The following is an 18,014-nucleotide window of genomic DNA, read 5'->3' on the forward strand; positions in this document are numbered from 1 at the left end:
ATTCTGAACATTTAAGAAAAAACTAACTTGCTAGGTTTATATTAAGTTGTTGAAAAAATAATGATTATAAAGGATAAACATAAAACATAAAAATAATTGCTACTGGAATAAAAGTTTTTCTTAGGAATTTCTCTTCAGACAATTTTAATTACCGAACTCTTGGTGAGTGTTTGGCAGTTGTGAACTTGACACCACAAGGCTGAATGTCCCATCTGTATGTTAGAGAGTGTAGGTGGTGGGTAGTAGTTTCTGATCCAAGCAGGAAATGTAACTGACGTGGGTCAGCGGGAGAGTCGTCTACTTCAGAAGCATTTTAAATCTATGAAGTTACTGGACGTATGTTTTTTTTATACTCAGATAAAAGCCAGTATATCCATGGGTACAACTTTGTAAGAAATTTATGAACTACTGACTGAACGATCCTTAAATATTATAGATTGCCTTTATTGAACATAATTGTAACACTATACCATAAATACTAACGTCCTTTAAATGAACCAGAAAGAATTTACATTAAAACATATTAATATTTGGTGATTATTTTATTACCATATATATTATGTATACAACTGCTTGATAGTAGTAAGGATATTATAAATTGTATTTTAAACAAAAATGTATGCATGGCATATGTAAAGCAGTAACATTTCGAAGGAAAGAGGAAAGCTTTGAAAACATTTACCTAAAGTTCAGTAATACTGAAAAACACTAGGCTTGTGCATAGTAGTGGTTGAAAGCTTCAGAATACACCAGTCTGTTTCGGGTGCTGTGAGGGCAGCCTGGGGTAGGAAAACTTTGAATCAGACACACCCAGACCCTTAGAGGTGCATGCCATCTAAAAATAAATCCCTCCGCACAGAAGCGCACAAAGCTTTCTCTCTTTGTTTTGGTACACTCGGCAATGCAGACAAAGGTATATTTGGTTTAACCTCACTTCCTATTCTTAGATAAGCTTTAGTTATTTTATAGAGATAAAAATATACAATATTGCTTTAATTTTTTAAATTTTACAAGTCTATAATTGTCATCATAGTCACAATTTAAAAAGCCTATTTTCCACTAAGCAAGTCATCCAGTGACATGGGGGAAGACTAACAAAAATGGTTTATAGGAAGACTTTTAAGTAAAGTTTAAATGTAAAAATGGAATTAATCTAGACCATGGGTCTAAATCTTCAGTGATACCTGATGCTGGAAACAAATTATGAAATGTTTTAGACAAATGTATTGTTTTCAATACTGACACCGATTTTACAGATTCAGAGTTTTAACTGAAAATGCACAGAACTGACATACATGTTTTCTGAAACCACGTTTATGTACGGTAACTTATTTTAAAAAATGTATTTCAGTACTACCTCTCAGTTTGGGGTTCCGACACGTCTTTGTATGACACATGCAAAACATGCCTGGCGCTCTTCTGACATCACCGTTGAATCAGAGACTAGCAGACGGTGGCACTTCTTTTAAATCACCTCAGGACAGCAGTTAGCAGGGTGATTAATTCGTCTTACTGATAATTAAAGTCATTCTACCATAGAAACAACCTAATGTTTGAAATTAATTGCACCACTGTCTTTTTTCTTAATATCAACTTAAAAGCAGTTGCGTTCACTATTTGATTTCTTAAGACTGATAAAATACATGAATCCCAGACAATTTATGTGCATAGAAAATACGGACTACTTTTAAAATGAAAAATTCAAAATATTTTACAAATAATGTTGTTCATTAAGCATACAATGCACCGTTTGTTCACTCACAACACCATCTGCACCCGACACGGCTATACTCAGTCTCGCTCGCCACTTCTGAAACATGAGAAAGACAATAGCTTCCACTGGGCTAAGAAGTGAAATTTATAAAGTCAACACACCTTAAAAGATTACAGATCTAAAACAGTGTGTAAAAAATGTTTACACAGTGAAATGGGCGCTTTGCTTTAATTGAATGAACGACCCAGAAACAAAACTCCTCTTCACTGCAGATTAATAAACGTGGCTGCCTTTGTAACGGCAGACTTCATACTGCAACATCCCACCACCATGGCGGAGGTCTTTGTAGAGGCAAATGGTGGTGTATCTCTTTCCTCTGAACACACTGTTGAAACTTTAGTGCTCCCGTCTTAATGTTTATATCATGATAAAGAAATAATTTGAAAAGACATTCTACTTTTAAATTTTTTCAATGTAAGGCACATAGCAACATTTAAAGTCTAGAAACAACTAGATTATATAATAAATAATCTTTTCAATCACTGTTTTTCTACCTGAAGAAAGTGGGTGAGTAGTGCAGTTAAAACATGCCTGGATTAATAAAAATGACTGATTTTAAGAAATGCAAATAATATTTGTGTATAGAATGTTAATTTTTTTAAAAGCATGTTTTATGTAAAGTGTATACCTTACAGTGTTACAGGAAGGAAAAACTGTGAGGCACTTGACATTAACAGTGAAGAAGGAGATCACTGGGATTAAATTTCTGCAAAAGCACCAACCCACCCTGGCTGGGTCACTCGATTAGAGCGTTGTTCCATACATCAAAAGGTTGCAGGTTCGATTCCCAGTCAGGGCACACACCTCGATGGGGGGTTCCATCCCCAGGGCGTGTATGGGAGGCAGCCAACTGACATTTCACTCTCTCTCGAAGATCAATAAACATGTCCTCGGGTGAGGATTAAAAAAAATAACACCACCAAACCACTTACCTTAATGTCAGAAAAAAAAATAGAACCTAAAAACATGGGCAATAGTTTAGTTTGGTAACTATGTACTTGAAGAACTAAGGAGTCAGAAGTTCAAAACTCAAAGCATTTCTTTTATATTCTGACAGAAATAATTTCAATAGAGAAAATTGTCTTAACGTGCCCCTGAATAAATTTTGTTTGGTTTGTGGCGCTCAGAATGTGAAATGTAGATGGCATCTCTCCCCAGTCTGTGGCAGGACCCTTTCTGTTTGAATGACTGTAGCATATATGTAATCCTTGTATGTTTTTAACTCCTCGCTGAAAAACACTAAATGTGGCCTGGTATTAACAGTGGGAACAACACACATCAGTGCCTCCAGGTGGACTTGCTGACGTCCAACACTGGCAGTTTTAGTAACTGCAAACTTCCACAAACCACTTTAAACCAAACCCAAGGTAAAAAGTGACCTTGGAATTATAGGAATCTACTAGATGTCAAGTCAGCGAAAGGTCCGGCTTCTGACAGATGATGGAGGGACTGGAGATGTGCGGCCGTCTGAGTGTTATCTGTAGCACTTAATTCAGCTGGATAGATGTCATTTAAAACTCCATTCTGAAACTGAAAACAAAAATAGCAATGCGATTATTAGAATGGATCTATAAGTATCTTAACCCATTAAATAACATATTAAAATGTATTTTTAAAATCTTCACCCTACATGATGTTATTAAACTTGAAATTACTTTATTGCTGCTGAATTTTAAATCATTCAATGAAAACATACTGAGCACATATATATATTAGCACGTTAGTAACCTTCTGATTTCTCCAGTAGATGACACAGATGGGTAATAAACTGTTTTACTTTGCATTTGGCATTCCAGATATCAGGAGAGTATGTGATCGCCACACCTTCAGTTTGGGATAGGAACTGAGGAATCAAAGAGTAGCAGTTGTAAATTATAGTGATACAGGCGGGGCAAAAGGAGGTTTGCCGCTGTGAGTGTGCAGCACACAGAGGGTGTTCCTGTATTAACGTCCATACAAACAGCTGTAAATCTACTTTTGCTCCTCCCACCCCGTCCCCGTGTATCTCCTCTGTAGTAAGTTTGCTCTGACCAGATTTCATCACAGTCTAATTCTGGGGACCAGGAAATTTACTGCATTTGAGATTACCACACTGGAACTACAGATGACCCAAGACTTTTCCAAAACAGGCTAGTTCTGATTTGTTAGAGGTTTCCTACTATTCCTAAAGTTATACCACGAGTATGATTTCCTAAACCATTTTTTGTACTATATTTTTTAATTACTAAGTACCACTATAATTACTGTCCTAATTACAGAATCAAGTTTAGTAAAAGCTTTCTTAGAATGAAACCAGCCTGGTTTTTCTAACTGCTACTGAGGGGGAAAAGGCAGGCCACAGAAAGTGCTGCAGGGTCTTAGAGATGGTAGAGGCTTTATGGATGGTATAATCAGTATGGCTAGTGAGAGTTGTAGAATTCTCACACGGTTTCAAATCATACCCTTGATTCCTTCAAATAAAATAAAAGCCACATAATCTAGATCTTCAATGAATGGCAACTTTGTCATGTCTTCACATGGAAGGTAGTATTATTTGCCCAGCGACTGTTTGGTCTTAAACAAATTACTCTCACCAGTCCTAACACAGGCCAGCAATTCCCTTTACATTGTCTGGAGCAGTGCTGCTCAATAGCAATGTGTGAGCCACACACGTAATTTTTATATATTTTACTTAACATAGCTGAAATTTATCATTTCAACACAAAATCAATAGAAGAGATATTTTACTTTGTCGTTTCAAATTAAATCTCCAAAATTGGTGGGTATGTTACAGCACATCTCACCTGGGACTAGCCACAGGCAGAGTGGCTACCTGACAGAGGCAGGGGAGTTACAGGCCTACAGAGTCCTGATTATTCATACGGAAGTAGTACAAAAGAGGGAAGGGGGATCACTGTAAAGAACTCATGAGTTAATGAAAGTCCTGTTCAAAATGTAGTGTTATATAAGTAAGTTCTCTATAATATACTCAGGAGTATGCAAGAGTTAGGGTACCTAACCCATGCTTAACTTTACGACAGTGTTATGAAACAGACTATAACTGAGTATTACATTTTAAGATAAATAAAATATGTCAGGAATGAGAATAAGAAAAACATTCAATGCCCTTTTCTTTTCTGCCATTTTCTATTAGAAAGCTCATATATAATCAGATCAAATCAAGTGAAAGAACAAAACAGAAAACAATTAGGAATAAAGACTCAAAAAACACTGTTGCATTACTATACTCCAATACACAGTATGTACAGACCAACGAGCTTAATTTTAAGTCAGGATTTTCTTCAAAACTAAACTTATAAAACATTTAAAAATAAACCGCTTTCTGATGGAAAGCACCAATGTGAAGATGCCATATCCCTGGGCGGCCAAAGAGAGCAGATACAATCATGTTAACTTTTCCATTTAAAGTGTGCTTGCTGCTAGAAGGGTTCCGATGACACATTTAAGCAACAAAGATAACAATGTCAAGCTCAAGTCCTGTGATGGAAAGCCAGTGGAGTTACCCCTTTTTTAAAGTCATAAAAAAATATTTCACCTTAAAGGATAAAAGGAGGGTGTGGCGGATAAGATGGAGGGGATGCTGGAGAAACTAAGGAGCCCAGGACTAAATTCCAGGGATCATCTGGGGCAAAGGCAGAAAAAGCACACCTTCCTTCATTGCTTTTAACCCAATTTCAACAATATATTAAAACACTGAGAAAATTATTTTTAAAAACTCAAATATATTTTTCAAGTTTGAGTTTTTAAAAGGCATGCAATTTTAAAGAATCAAGAAAGATAACCCCAAATCGGTAAACACTGTACTGTTAACTAATTGCACCTGGTAACTTAAGGCCATATTCATTCACCTTGGCCCTTGATTTCTTTCTCCTTTACAATTCAGGTAAGCACGATATACTTGCGTTGGTAACATACTGGAAAAGTACGGGCTTATTAAAAAAAAAGTAGTCACCGACATAACTAGAAATGTTCTCTGATATGAATGCTATATAGGTAAGAGATTAAATCACTCCTGATATCAGAGATATATAACTCATGTATTTCTAATGAAGAAGAATCGCTGAAAAGGGCTTATTTAGATAAAACCCTTACCTTGGTTAGAAATGCCTGTGGGCCTGGCACGGTTGGGTTGCACTCCATCTGGGCCACATGGCGTTGCTGAGGCTCCGGCTGACACGGGTACATTGACACGGCCCCGGAATAGCACGTCTGTGGAGTCATTAGGCTTGACTGTGGATGTAGTCTGTGCTTTTGGTTTTCAGAAACTTGTAAACATGTGACAAAATCTTCTAAATTAGAAGTAGTAGTAGGGTATGGGGATGGTTCAAAATTCCCTATGGGAAAGTCCAACTGGGTCCCCTGCGACTGCTGCTGTAACACAGACTGGTTACAGGGAATAAAGTTCTGTGTGTAAGGCATCGTCTCAACCTCGGATTTGTAGGGGAACTCTTGACTGGGGCCAGGTAAGTCTGAAAAGACAGCATACTGTTGTTGGTCTTGCTGAGGACAACTAAAAGGCACGGACTGGTTAGAGCTCCAATTCGCAAACATGCCGTTGACTTGCATGTGCTTCATTTTCTGGCACAGCTGCTGCTGCTGCTGCTGCTGCTGCTGCTGCTGCTGCTGCTGCTGCTGCTGCTGCTCTAACTGCAGATGCTCCTGGACCATGCAGCTCGAGCTCAGCACTGTGGGTGGTTGCTGCTGGTAGCCTGGACACACGAAGGTAGACTTATCTAAAGAATCTTGGACAAACGTCAGGATCTCATCCGTTATGTCAATGTCTCGGAAGTCATCCTCACCGGAAAAGTCAGTTCTGAAAAATTCCTCATGCTGCTGCATGTGTTTAATATCTTCAAAATCAACACCTAGGCGTTTCATAATGCTGTACAAGTCACTATTTTTATTGTCTGGGAAGAGCCCTGCTGGACCTTCAGAGAATGCCATGTTCACTGCCTGAGGCTGACCGATTTGCTCGTGTTTCAGGATACCATTTCCCATCGGTGCAATACTGTCTTGCCAATTACCACATTCATTCATATATTCATTAAAAATATCTCTGTCCAAAGGTGTGCTACTTGCCGCATGAGAGAGATAAATAGACTTATCTTGCTGCATAAGGGCAGCCCAGAGAGAATCCTTATGTGGAGTTGATTCGGTAACAGAATCCTGCCCACTAGCAATATTTTGAGGCCTTACTGGTAAGGTATCCATCATGGGAGGAAAGGGGTTACTTATCTCATACAACACAGCTTCTCCAGTGGCAAACATAAAAGGCAACTTCATATTTCGTTTTCTTAGATGCTCTGTTCCTTCTTCATCTCTAAAATCAGAAAAACATTATTTTGACATAAATATTTCTGATGACTGGTGCCATAAAATTGTTTTTTAGACAAATGATTTAGAATTTGTCCAAATGCAGTACAATCACTAATTCCACACTCAGGTTATGTCCCTACCTGACATTCTGAAAAAAAAAAAAAAAAAATTCCACATAAGAATGTAGGCATCTGAGAGGAATAGGCACCTCTAAATAAAATGCAAAACCCAGAAGCTATCAAGATTGGCATAATTCACAGTCTGAAAATTGCATGTGTGCATATACACACGTTTAACACAGCGTTACAAAACACCAAATATCTAGGAATCAAACGAAAGATGTACAAGACTCATGTGAGGAAAACACAATCATTGCTGAGAATAAGACAAAGCACATAACCGTGCACCCCTAAGTACATGTGCAGAGACGCATACACTCATTTCGCACGTTCACAGGTTGGAATGTTAAGTATTAAAAAGATGTTAATTCTCCCGAAATGCGCTGCGGTTTCATTGTAATCCCCTGTACAGATCTGGGATGTTGGGATTACAGTGTGATCTCTTTAGGGGTGTCCAACCTGTGGACCACATGTGACCCACGATGGTTATGAATGCAGCCTAACACAAAAAATTTACTTAAAACATTATGAGATTTTTTGTGTGTGTGATTATGTGTCACAATGTCTCAAAATCACAATGGCCCAAGACAACTCTTCTTCCTCTTCCAGTGTGGCCCAGAGATGCCAAAAGGTTGAATACCCAGATTTTCTTGTGGGAATTGACAACTGATTTCTAAAATGTATATGAAAGTATAAAGGAGTCAAGAAGAACCAAGGCAATCTTGATAGAGAACAACAAAAAGTCCTAAACAACCAAATGGAGGACATACACTCAGATATCAAGATTTGTTATAAAATAATTAAATCAATGTGCTATTAGTGCAAAAAAAAAAACCCCGACCAGACCAATGGAGCATAACTGAGCCTTGAGACGAAACCACAGACTCGTCATCTAACCAAAAGGCAGTGCAACAGAGAAAAGGCGGCCTTTTCAGTGAGTTACCCTTCAATACATGTTACTGGTCAAATGATATACGTATCCAACTTCTTTTAAGTTGGTAAAATAGAAGGCAAACTTCACTTTAATCTAAAAATGCACCCTAATTCATTAATGCACTCACCATTCATGATTTGGGATGTTTGTGATTACCCCTGCAAACCTAAAATATAAACATAAAACTAAAACTTTGTCACTAGAAGTTAGGGCTAGAGGCACTGCTTCCTGAATACTGAAGGGCTTTAGTAAGTACAAGAGGGAAAAACTGATCTTGAACTTTGCTCAAGCCACATACAAAAATCAATTCTCTGGAGAAAATTTACAATGCAAGTGTCTAACAAAATACTCATTTCCAGAATATGTAAGAAACTTAAAAGTCACTGCTTGCTTAGAAAACAAATGCTAACAAGCAAAGCATTGTTATATTCTTATTTTAGAGATGGCACTAGCTTTCCATCTATCCTGCATATGTAGCCAGGATAAACCCTGAATTATTCCTTCAATTCCCTCAATTGTTCTCCCACAATGCTACACATTAAGTTGTTCAATACAGTTCATCAGTTCTAACTTCTCAATGTCCTTTGCTGATGTCTTCTTTCTATACATCTTACTTTAACTTTTCAATTCTGTGTATCCATTTCTTAATTATTGTTCAATTACAGTTGTCCCCATTTCCCCACGCCCCCTCTCCCCCTGTTGTCTTTGTCCATGGGTCACATGTACCTTTGTATGTGCACCCTTTGATTTTTATTTGCAGAGTAAACACTCTTAGAATTTAAGTTTTCAAGTAAAAGCATGTATAAGCCGGAATGTTACCACAAAAAACAACGCCAACAAACATTCTAAGTCCGTGCTTACGTCAGCGGCCTCTGGGTCGCAATGATGTAGTCGGGCCTCCCATTTTTGTACACCAGGCGTGCGTTAGACTGGACCCAGGTCCACTGATTGTCTTTGGTGAGCAGCCTGAACACCACCATGCCACTCTCTCCGGTCTTAATCACTAAAATAACATAAAAAAATAATAAATCAAACTCAAAATCAACATACTAAAGAAAATCTCTAAAACAAAACCTCCCCTATCTCCAGACATACTTCATTTATCACCAAAGATAACAAATATCTTGGCAACTTTTTAAAACTCTATCAAAATGCATGGAAATAGTTCTTCAGAGCTGTTATCTCACACTAAATTTATTTAAAAAGTTAAGGGGAAGACTAAGGAACAGACAATTTCCAGTAATACATGAAATTATAGAGAGCATAGATTGGGGTGAAAAGATAAAAATTGTTTTAATTTTAAATAGGGAATGTTTCCCACAGCTTAATATTTTCTATACAATTTTAAAATACAATCTATACCGACATAAATTTATGAAGGAATAATGACACCATCAAAAAATTCCTGAGCAAAGCATGTTACGAGACGATCATTTCCACCGTAATTAAACTACTGTGTGTGGCTGCTGTAGCACGGTTGCAGAGAGTAACCCGGGTTCACCATGATGGTGTGGCACTGGGTGGGTTATTGAAACATCCCCTTAACACATTACATGACGTAATACTCTGAAACAAGCCCGGAGCACGGGCCCTTTGTCACGGGCGCAGCCCCCAAGAACTTACTCCGGATGTGGTACTCGGCACAGTAAAGCATGTCGGCAGCATGGATAAACTGATACCCGGACCCTCTCATGCACAGCTCTGCTTCAGTATAGCCTAAAATAAGTTTCCCTCTGTTTTAAAGAAAAAAATGAAATTAAAATTTAACGAATGAAGCAACCAACGTAAATTCATCGGCTACATGGTATTTTCTGCAGTGGGTTTTACTTATGTTCAGAATTTTACATTAGCAGGTAGAAAAAATCAACCAAATCTATGTAACTGCTCCCTTCTGCTTATGGCTGCAAATTTCAGTTTTAGACCATTTTCTTCTCCTGAACAAAGACCATGAAGTTAGTATGGCTAAAGGTAACCCTAACAGAGCAGATTATGTAAGAACAACAAAATCTTTAATAAAAATCTAGAATGCCTGTACTCCATTTATGAGGGGCACGGTTTTTCAAACCTCTCTGCAATTCCATAACAGAAAAGAGAAAAGCAATGATATGTTTTGTTATAATATGAATACTTAATATAATTCTCCATGATTCTCTGCAAGTTACTAAACTTCTAGGGCTAAAAATCAAAATTTGTACACTTTAAAAATACTTAAAAAACCAATAATCTTACTAATTAAGCACATCATTTTTAATATGGAAATTGGGGCAAGTATTGTAAAAAATTATGTGATTTGTAAGCCTGATAAATTATTTGAAAAGGAAGACTATACTGAATAGTATAAAATAATAACATACAATATTATAATCTACACTATATATTTTACATGCTAAGAGAAACTTACTACATGGTACAATATATGCATTTGATGAAATAAAACTAAAAAAGTTTTACTTACTTGGCATCAACACCCGTAGGCGTAAAGTCTAATTTGTGCTTTGTTCTAAAGATGAAGTTTTTGGTTCGGATTTCAAGTATAGACGGTGGCTGAAGTGGAGTAGCTATGGCAAACAGAGCTAACTGAGGCGGAAGGATTGATCCATCTTTCGCTTTCTTGTTCTGGCCGTGAAGATACTTTAACCTCCCTTGGAAATTCATTGCCTTAAAACATCAAGAACAGTTCATTAAAATTAAGTTTAAAAATTGCTCCCTTTTAAAAGGCTCACTCATGGCCCCATCCAAGGTTTCTTGAGTGTGAAACTGCTTTCTTTCATTCCTTTCTCCACAGGAAGCCCATTAAAAAGATCCCGAAACAGTATGAAGACTACTAGAGGGATAAGCAGCCGCTCCTGGCTTTGTAGTGGTCACAACCAGAGGACCTGTGTCATCTTCTCAGTGTGCCAGTGCCCCATCACTGACACCTGGCACAGCTCCTCGCAAGCTGTGCGTGCAATATGTACTTCCCGACTGAATGAAGAGTGATGGTCACGGTGTACACGTGAATTTTCAAACATACACGAGCTACACTCCACAGCTCACAGTGTATTTCATAGCTCACGGCAATCTTTCATATAAAGATAAAATACAATTTTATTGAAACATTAAACTGGCTCATCATGAAATCACAAAGAATGCAGAGCTCTATTAGAGTAAAGACAGAGTAATTTTCGAAGACAGAGGAAACAAACACAATTTGAGCATGAGCACGATTAGCTTAGTTGTTGCAAACAGTAATAACCAGGAGGGGGTCATGCCATCAGGATGATAACAGCACGGGAAAGAAAAGACCCAATTACACTCAGATTCCACCTCAGAAAATACACCCCAACAGTTTTCTTCAGTATTAATGATCAATCTCAAAGCAATTCTAACTCTGGGTCAGCAAAATCATCTCCACAAATGAACACACAAACAAAAACCACATTTGCTAATGTTTAAGATTTGATTATCTGTTTCAAATTCCTGATAATTCACAAACGTAATATACAACATGCCTTGTGATCTCTTTCTCCTGTGCTGGTGAAATGTGCTATCTTTGGGGGGGGGGTACACTCTGGGATAGCTACCCTTTATTTTCTAAATAAAAAAACAGGGCAAGGTTTGACAAAGATTTCCATGCCTCTTCCACGTGTGAGGGCAGCCTAAGACTCTGAATATTGCATTTTAATGAACAGCAATTTAAGGAGAATGGCTTTTAAGAACAAAGAGTTCAATGATCCTCTCCCCTGGGGGTCACAGCATAACATGCCCCTTTCAGAAAGGCTCTGAGAAGTCCTGCAGTAAGAAAACCCATTTACAGGAACTGCTATAACGGACACATGGACAAAATCAAGGGGGAGGGTGGAGGCGGGGGAGGGAGGTGGGTTTGGATGGGGTGGGGTGGGGTGGAGAGATGGGGAGAAAATGCAGACAACTGTAATTGAATAACAATAAAAATTAAAAAAAGAAAAGAAAAGAAAACCCATTTAAATGTGAGATCTAATTGTCTCCCAAACTTATTTGAGCACTTTTTTTTATTTGGGGGGGTGCGGGAGAGCTACCTTAAGGGGATGACGAAGAGGATGGACCATCTGCACCCTCAGTGTCCTGCCTGAACTGCTCCATGGTTATCCCACCCAGGTGTTCCAACCACACAACAGCATCTCCCGCCACACACTGGCCCTACAATCATGAATGCACAGCCATGTTCCTTCATGGCGGTTATTCCAGCCATGTGGGAAAGGCCAGGATAAGACTCTGTCTAGCAGGCATTACATCCGAAGAGGGTGAGCATTCTGTTATTAAGACGGGTCACACAGTTCTCTGTCATACACCTAAAAAGTCCTAACAATAGGCAACATACAAGGTTCTATGTTACTTCCCTCAATCTTTGGGACTGCATCCTAAACGACAGGGTTTTGGAAAGGATAGTTAAAGAAAAGATACAAAAATCAGAATAATATTTTAAAAGATACTTTCCTTTATCAAGGTACTTGATGAAGGAGATTTTTAAAACCGAACTCAAAACCAAAGAATAGTGCATTCATGTCATCTATTTTAGTTCTCTAAATCGATGGGAAGGGCCAGGGCCCTAGGAGCATGCGCCTCACCAGAAAGCCGGAGGAGTTGTCCAGCAGGCACCGCAGGCGGCATACGAAGCACCTCTCCATGAGCATGGAGTTTTCTGGGGGGAGCTGGTCTGGGTTAGGGTAGACTGCCGGCTGTGGGAGGCCATTAGCTTCTGTAGAAATAACAGCAACACAAATTTACTTTCCATTTTGCTGTAAAATTAAGTGCTTGGATAGTTGAAATTTGTGTTAATTTCTAAATTGGAATCTGTAATTCAAGATACAGAAAGATAATCATTTGCAGAAGAGGAGCTATGAAAAGAAACTAAGACTCGCTGAATATCACTTCTACCTCATAGACTTTACCTGTTCAGTTTTGTTTTTATTTTTATAGACCTGTACCTGCCAACAATTTCCACATTTTGAATACCATTTTTTTTCTTTTTAACACCTCCATGAACTTCTGAAAACACTTTCTGCACTGAGAAAAACATTTTTTTAATACTTATATATGCTATTTTGCTTTTTTATTTTATGCCTTTTAAACACAGAACAATTTACACACCTCCAGTGTCAGCCTTGTACACATTCCTTCCTATCTTTCACAATAAATAGTACAGTATGAGTCATTTTATTACTGAAAACGGCAACACTTTCCTGCTTGACAGTTATCAATGGTTGCTATAATATTCCTTATTCATTTTTGATTAATGTCAAATAAAATCGTTATAAAAATTAATTTAAAAATTGAAAATAATAAAATCATTCATTTTTGAAGGAAACACTATTTCTTAGTTCATCAGCATCTTTGTGACCGACAGCTACAAACACACGGGTTTCTACTACTTTCCCATCTTTACCAAGGAGTTCTACGCCCGTATAGGTTCGCTGCCTCCTTTCGCAAAATTATATTAAAAATACCAAAGCTATCTTTAAAAAAATTATTTATTGACTTGAGACAGAGAGAGAGAGAGAGAGAGAGAGAGAGAGAAACACTGCTATGTTGTTCCACTTATTTATGCGTTCATTGGTTGATTCTTGTATGTGCCCTGATGGGGGATTTGAACCCACAACCCTGGTGTATGCTCTAACCAGCTGAGCAACCCGGCCAGGGCCCGTAACTATATTTTGATAAACATTCTTACCATCGACTCTTTGTCCAGAGTCTGTGCACTGTGAAGGGTTTAATGCCCAGTGCAGCTGACGCTGAAATTCAGCTCGGTCTTCAGTGTGGATCAGTTCATACACACTCTGATGTATGACATCGGACTAAGGAAAAACAAATACAAGGGAATGAATCAAAAATAGTGACTTAACGTTAAATATTACTTATTAAAGTAATTTCAGAACCCAGCTAGATTAGTGAGTGCTTGTTAGTGGTGATGAATAAATCAAATGGATTGCAATGCTGTCCAGTCATCCCAGAGAGGAAAAACTAGCAAGGGACTAGCACTGTCCTTGGTAAGCCAAAAGTAAACTACATGAATGTTTGCCAGCCAAATAAGCCACCTCTCCATTCTTTAATCGCAACATATTAAGTTATGATTATTTTTATCCCATTTTCATCTTTTAAGTATTTCTTTATTCACAAAACCTTATCTGAACACCCTGCTGAGTTCTGTAAACTTAATAGTATTCATTATGGATTTTCCTCACTGTTCTCTAACAGTTTTCTTTAGACTGAATTCCTCCAAGTAGACTCCTTAAGGGTCAGGGTTATGCCTTCACCAAGTCAGAATCCTTCCTCCACCTCTTGCTTCTCAGCATTTGTTACAGTGCTGAGCCCTTGCCCCTTAAACCAGCATTTTTCTAACATTTTTTTTTTACTGCAACTCATGGAACTGAATACATTTTTCATCCATTAACATGTGTGCATATACACACATGGAAAAATATTTCACAAAACACTTTGTGTGGTAACATTATGTATTCTATTTTATTCCATTCTAAGCAACTAAAAAGAATGGCTGGTACACCATATCATCATCACTACCCATTAAGGAGTGACAGCTTGCGGTTAAATGCTGCCTGACCACAGCCCACGTCAGACACAAATGTCTTCTTAAATAACATCTGCGCTAATGTGGGCCTCTGAGGAAAACACAGATTGGGAAACAGCTGATCTCTGATTTCTTAACTGTTAGGAATCACATTACCAAATAATAATTAAGAAAACTAGGCAGTTAAGTTTCCAATAGGCCTTTCCATGGACATTAGTGCATTTTCTTTGCAATTTAAAAAGTCTGAAAACAATTCTACCTCTGGGTCAGGAAAATTATCTTCAAGAATCCCTTCATAAAGTGTGGTGGCAGCCAGACTCCACTACTTTAGCTGCCTAGAGAAAACCTCCCTACAAACTTGGTGTTCTAGCATTAAACTGTCTTTCACACAATTGCCAGAGTTATCGCCTGGAACACAGGTTGGAACACACACCTTCCCGTAACAAACACCCTCAGGGGTTTGCACTGTGTATATATCTTCAGTTCATACAGCAGTGTAAACAGTGCTCCCCACCACCGGCCTTGGCATCACCTGTGAGCCTGTTAGAAACGAACATCCACGGGCCCTCCTGTGATCTACTGAATCACAACACCGGGCTTTGGGGCCTAAAGATACCCAATTTTATCAAGTTATTCAGGTGAGTCTTATGCAGGTTAAAATTTAGGAACTATTGATACATAAGTATAGCTACCATTCAGGTGTACTTGCTAACTGTGCTCCAATCATGTCTTATATTCGTTTCCCTCCGATACACCAAACACCTTACCTACCACTCCACCTCTTCACGATTCACTCAGTAACACTGAACCAGGCACGCTCACCCCCTTTAAGAACTTCCAGTCTGCTGTGTACAGTCCTTCTGCCTTTTCCTCCCTGTGTTCCTGCACAACTGGCCTCCCATCTGAACCCTACCCTTTCTTTACGTTAGCTGAAACACTGTCTCCTTCAGGAAAGCTTCCCGAACCCCCATACATCAGAAGTAAAGGCATCGACCATGGCATTTTGCTTGTACCTTTATACATTACCTTATTCATTTCACAGTTGTCATGTGTCCGCCAGTGTCCATACTAATCAGGCGGCAAATACCCTCTTGCCTGCCCTCATTCACAACCCTGTCTGGTCCCTCCCTGAATGTTTCTTTTACATACGCATTCCTCAATAAGTGAAAGAGGAAACACAGTATCCATAAGTCTCATAAACACTTAGGGAAATTTTAATGTAAATTAATGGTATAAAAACATGTTAGCTGAAAATACATAATTTTTATTCTATAGCATATATTTTCATTGATATTTTATATGTAGAAATTATACCCCTAAAGTATAAGATACTTAAAAAGTAGAAAGTTAATTATTTAAAAAAATTGAATGACCCAAGAATGCCATATTCACCTGCTGAAACCCCAGATAATCTTGTATAGTAGAAGAAGCATAGAAGACCACGGCATCCGTCGTGACGACCAGCACAAAGCCGTTCAGGGCCTACAAGAAAAGAAGTCCTAAAATTAGTCATGTGACTAACAATACTGTCACTCACAAATATTTCAATTAAGGCTGTCACTTTTATTGCAAAAACAATCTTCTCTTAAATGGCTGAAATGACACAGTGTGCAAACACAGGCACACCGCACAACCGTGGAGTGCAGCCTTACACACCAGTGCACTCCGATGATGGTGGTGTGCAACACTGGGTGACTTCTAACTCTAGATAAACTGGAAAGAATGCAACGACCGATTGATGAGTTCTCCATTTACAAGTGTTTTCCTAATTGTAAGGAACTATATTTACTAAAATTTACCTGTAATAAGAATTCTCCTTCATGAAAGTTCAGACCATCCCCAAATTTCGCTCCACAGTTATCCTGGACTCCACTCCTGTCGGCTGGGGAGGATTTCAATGCAACTACGGAAAAAGGGAAAAACAATGACATCGTAAGTAGTTTTGAAAATACGTGGTTTCCAAAGGCTATGATGGAAAACCTCTATCCACCAGACAGAGAAACCATTAGAAATACTGTAATGACAGTAAATAATCCTTTGCCAGTGGGTCATGTTGAACTCAAGATGACAGATTCCTAAAGATCATTTTTGGTGAGTTCACTATATTATTTTTGGCATATAACTTAGAAGTTTCAAGGAACTGCATGGTGCTGCTATGAACACTCCCCCCATTCCTGTCTACTTATGAGGTAAGGTGCATCAGAACATTATCAATAAGAAATGATTTTAATACCTCTATGTATTTATCTAAACATCAATGAACAAGTGGGGGTGACAGGAAAGACCAACCATACGCCTTATCAAGAAATATATTTCCATTATGTTTAGAATCATCTTGTCTAGTTTTAGGGTAAAAAATAGTATTATTATTAGGTGCAAGTTAAATCTATAAATTAACTCATTATGAATTATCATGTTTACGATGATGTACCATTCTATCCAAGAACATCTGTGTTTTTCATTTGCTCAAGTCTACATTTTGTGTCCCCCTAGAATGTGTTGAGGTTTTCCATAAAAAGGATTTGCACATTAATTTTTTATGTTTAACCCTAAGTATCAGGCATCTTATGAAGTGACTTCTCCTTCATTACTACCTTCTAACTGCTTGTGGATGGTATGTATGAAAAATGCTGATGGCATGGTGGAATGCTTTACTTTTAGAAGTGGCATATTGTGATGCTCTCTCTCCTCTTCTCTCTTCCCATCTCTCTTTCTGTGTTTGTGTGTGTGTATTTGCAGTCTGAGGGGCAACATGAGCAGAACAGAAATAATAACTACCATTTACTTACTTAGAATTTTTCCAAGCAGTCTCAAATATTATCTTATTTTAAAGCATGTGAGTGTTGGTATCTCACAGAATTAAGTTCAAATCTTAGCTTGGCCACCTAATGTGTGAACTCTTTCAGCCTGTCTCCTAATAAGTGAAGAAGTAGTTGAAAAAACAAACAAAAACCATCCTGCACCCTAGCCAGATGGCTCAATCAGTTGGAGTGTTTCCTATAGACCAAAAGGTTGCAGGTTTGATTCCTGGTCAGGGCACATACCTGGGTTGCAGGTTCAACCCCCCCCATCAGGGCCCATACAGGAGGTAACCGATCAATGTTTGTCTCTCTCTCCCTCTCCCCCTTCCTCTTTCTCTAAAACCAATAAAACATATCCTTGGGTGAGGATTTTTTAAAAAGTACCCATCCTGAAGGATTGTGAAGAATAATGGAAATATGTGAAGTTCCTGGAATATAGCAGCTTAACCAGTCAATAAATGGAAGCTTCGATGATTAGCTGTATTTCCCAGAGCTTATGGGCTAATTATAAAGTATAACCTTTTAA

General features: G+C 38.3%; 1 protein-coding gene across 1 annotated transcript in view; it reads right to left on the bottom strand.

Moving 5' to 3' along the window:
- Window positions 1-834: 834 nt before the first annotated feature.
- The window catches only part of AHR (aryl hydrocarbon receptor), a 39,322-nt gene continuing 22,142 nt past the window's right edge, over window positions 835-18,014 (bottom strand). Inside the window, exons 3-11 of the mRNA XM_024577259.4 lie at window positions 16,487-16,590; window positions 16,080-16,169; window positions 13,833-13,956; window positions 12,730-12,860; window positions 10,599-10,801; window positions 9,767-9,876; window positions 9,005-9,146; window positions 5,867-7,094; window positions 835-3,304 (exon numbers count right to left, since the gene is read on the bottom strand). Of these exons, the coding sequence (XP_024433027.2) occupies window positions 3,161-3,304; window positions 5,867-7,094; window positions 9,005-9,146; window positions 9,767-9,876; window positions 10,599-10,801; window positions 12,730-12,860; window positions 13,833-13,956; window positions 16,080-16,169; window positions 16,487-16,590 (2,276 nt within the window). The 3' untranslated portion in view covers window positions 835-3,160. The remainder of the gene's footprint in view (window positions 3,305-5,866; window positions 7,095-9,004; window positions 9,147-9,766; window positions 9,877-10,598; window positions 10,802-12,729; window positions 12,861-13,832; window positions 13,957-16,079; window positions 16,170-16,486; window positions 16,591-18,014) is intronic.

Source organism: Desmodus rotundus, chromosome 6 (genome assembly GCF_022682495.2).
Source record: "Desmodus rotundus isolate HL8 chromosome 6, HLdesRot8A.1, whole genome shotgun sequence".
Classification (NCBI taxonomy): domain Eukaryota; kingdom Metazoa; phylum Chordata; class Mammalia; order Chiroptera; family Phyllostomidae; genus Desmodus; species Desmodus rotundus.